The 2,259-nt window shown below is 37.6% G+C and overlaps 1 protein-coding gene across 1 annotated transcript; it reads left to right on the forward strand.

Annotated features, from left to right (window-relative positions):
- The first annotated feature begins 578 nt into the window (after positions 1-578).
- LOC106122975 (myotubularin-related protein 5-like) lies at positions 579-2,155 on the forward strand. The gene is made up of 4 exons (XM_013319120.1): positions 579-711; positions 1,110-1,231; positions 1,477-1,574; positions 1,968-2,155. The coding sequence occupies exons 1-4, from the start codon at positions 580-582 to the stop codon at positions 2,135-2,137; spliced, it is 522 nt and encodes a 173-aa protein (XP_013174574.1). The 5' UTR covers position 579; the 3' UTR covers positions 2,138-2,155.
- The last annotated feature ends 104 nt before the right edge of the window (positions 2,156-2,259 follow it).

Consider the following 2,259-nt stretch of genomic DNA (forward strand, 5'->3'; position numbering starts at 1 on the left):
ATGTATACAATTCTGGCCTTGTTCTGTTCTGAATTTTTTTAGGAATAAATAGAACGTAAGTAGTGTTAGGAAGAATATCCGACAGTGCCGGTGTACTGGCAACACTAGCCTTACTTAAATGTCGACGTTTATGTCCCTTCACTAATTATTCTGACACTTGACTTTGTAATGAAAGCGCGCCATTCGCGTCAAAGGATTCTAACTAATAAATGTCTAAAAGTAGGTATATTTAAATAATCAAATTATTCAAACTTTCGTGAGACATTATACTAAAATGATATATAAACACGGCTAAACACTCACGTATATTCGCTCAGTGAGCTGAGGGCCGCGTCCGCGAAATAATACCAGTACCACTCATCCTGATGAAGAGCCCCCGATGGGCTCGAAACTAGTCGGTGCCGCCACCGGACGAATATACTTCAGTGTTTAGCCGTGTTTATATATCAGTTTAATATTTAAATAATGATATTAGGCTATACGTAGTGAAAAAAAATATTATTTCATCTGTTCTCCTTAATTTAATTGAAAAATGAATCTTATCGCTATAGCATAAAGTTGTTTTTTGTCTGCAGGCTAATGAATTGCGCGCTGCAGTCTGCGACCGCGCTGGACGAGCATTCAATAGCGGCGGCCATGTTGCCGCTCGCCACAGCGTACTGCCGCAAGTTGTGTACCGGCGTCATACAGTACGCCTACATGTGTATACAGGTGAGCAATGCCACCACGATAACATGATATGCAACACGACTACAATAACATGACAATTAAACAAATGTAATAAACCCGTTTAGTTATAAGTGTTTCTTTTATAACTATTATAAACTTAGCCTTTATATTATTTTGTTTTTTTTACAGTGTAGAACGCAACTTTAAAATGTGTGACAGTGTTTTAAATTTTACTATAATAATATTATAAATGCAATTGTTTAGATGTATGGATGGATGTTTGTTAGATGATATCTCCAGAACGGCTGCATAGATCTCGCTGTGGGATTAGAGATAGAACATAGCCTGGAAAAACATAGGCTACTAGTTAAGCTTTAATGCCAGACGGAGTCGCGGGCGAGTGCTATAGATGTATGAACTATGATTTTTTTTAATTTTAGGAACATCAAGTTTGGACCAGTCAGCAGTTTTGGGAGGCGGCTTTCTATCAGGATGTACAAAGAGACATAAAAGCCCTCTACCTACCGAGTCCTACACATCATCAAAGGGTACCGAGTCCAAGGTAAAGTTACAAAAATTATATAACGTAAAATCACATAAAACATTCATCATCAGCTCAGTATACGTCCCCACCGAGGGGCTCGGAGCCTACCCTAAGTTAAGGTTGATTAGGCCATAGTCAACCACGCTGGCCAAGTGCGGGTTGGTTGACTTCATACATATCTTTAAATTTCTTCTCAGATATGTGCAGCATCACGATGTAAAACATATAAAATAATCTTATATTTGTAAATGTTTTTTTTTCAGGGAAGATGAAGAATACATATCATTGTTAAAAGCACAAGAACCAAGTGCGTTAGAGATAGCTGCAGAACAGATGAGATTGTGGCCCACGTTACCACCAGGTAATAATCATATTGTACATACTATAGTATGGATGTGTTTGTTACCAGAGAACTTCAAAACTATTGAATGAATTTGTACGAAATTTATCATAGAAATTAAACGTATCTAGACGAATGCATAGGCCAATTTTTTATCTTGAAAAAGTGTAGGATTCTCGTATAATAATACTAGCGGTCACCCGCGAGTATGTCCGCACGAAACTAAAAAAAAACATGATTAGTAGCCTATGTGTTCTATCAGACTATGTTCTATATGTATGCCAAATTTCATAGTTATTCGTTGAGCTGTTCTGCAGATACTTTTAAACAACCATCCATGTAAACATTCGTATTTATAATATTAGTAAGATTTTTTTTAATTCGTTGTATTTAATATTTGATGATTTATTTCAGAGAAACAACGTGAATTAATAGCAAGTGAAGAATCGACGTTGTACAGTCAAGCTATACATTACGCGAACAGAATGGTGTACCTGCTGCTGCCGCTAGAGGGCGCCGGCCGGAGAGCTGACGCACGGGGAGATGACGCCGACAGAGCCAGTAATAGTATTACTAATAGGTAATACTTTAAAATTACCTTCTTATCCCTGCAAATATGTTCAAGGTCATTTTGTTCGATATTCCGAGCTGCAAAGATATTTGAAAAGAACTATACCAAGTGTGTGTGTGTTGCAGTGTCGCGGAG

This window comes from Papilio xuthus, unplaced genomic scaffold (genome assembly GCF_000836235.2).
Source record: "Papilio xuthus unplaced genomic scaffold, Pxut_1.1 DF826633.1, whole genome shotgun sequence".
Taxonomy (NCBI): domain Eukaryota; kingdom Metazoa; phylum Arthropoda; class Insecta; order Lepidoptera; family Papilionidae; genus Papilio; species Papilio xuthus.

Bases quoted from the DNA above. Each gene is read 5' to 3' on its own strand.
- LOC106122975 (XM_013319120.1), top strand. From the start codon at position 580: ATGAATTGCGCGCTGCAGTCTGCGACCGCGCTGGACGAGCATTCAATA. The intron at 1,232-1,476 runs GTAAAGTTACAA...TTTTTTTTTCAG, and splicing joins CAAAGGGTACCGAGTCCAAG to GGAAGATGAAGAATACATAT. The intron at 1,575-1,967 runs GTAATAATCATA...GATTTATTTCAG, and splicing joins GTGGCCCACGTTACCACCAG to AGAAACAACGTGAATTAATA.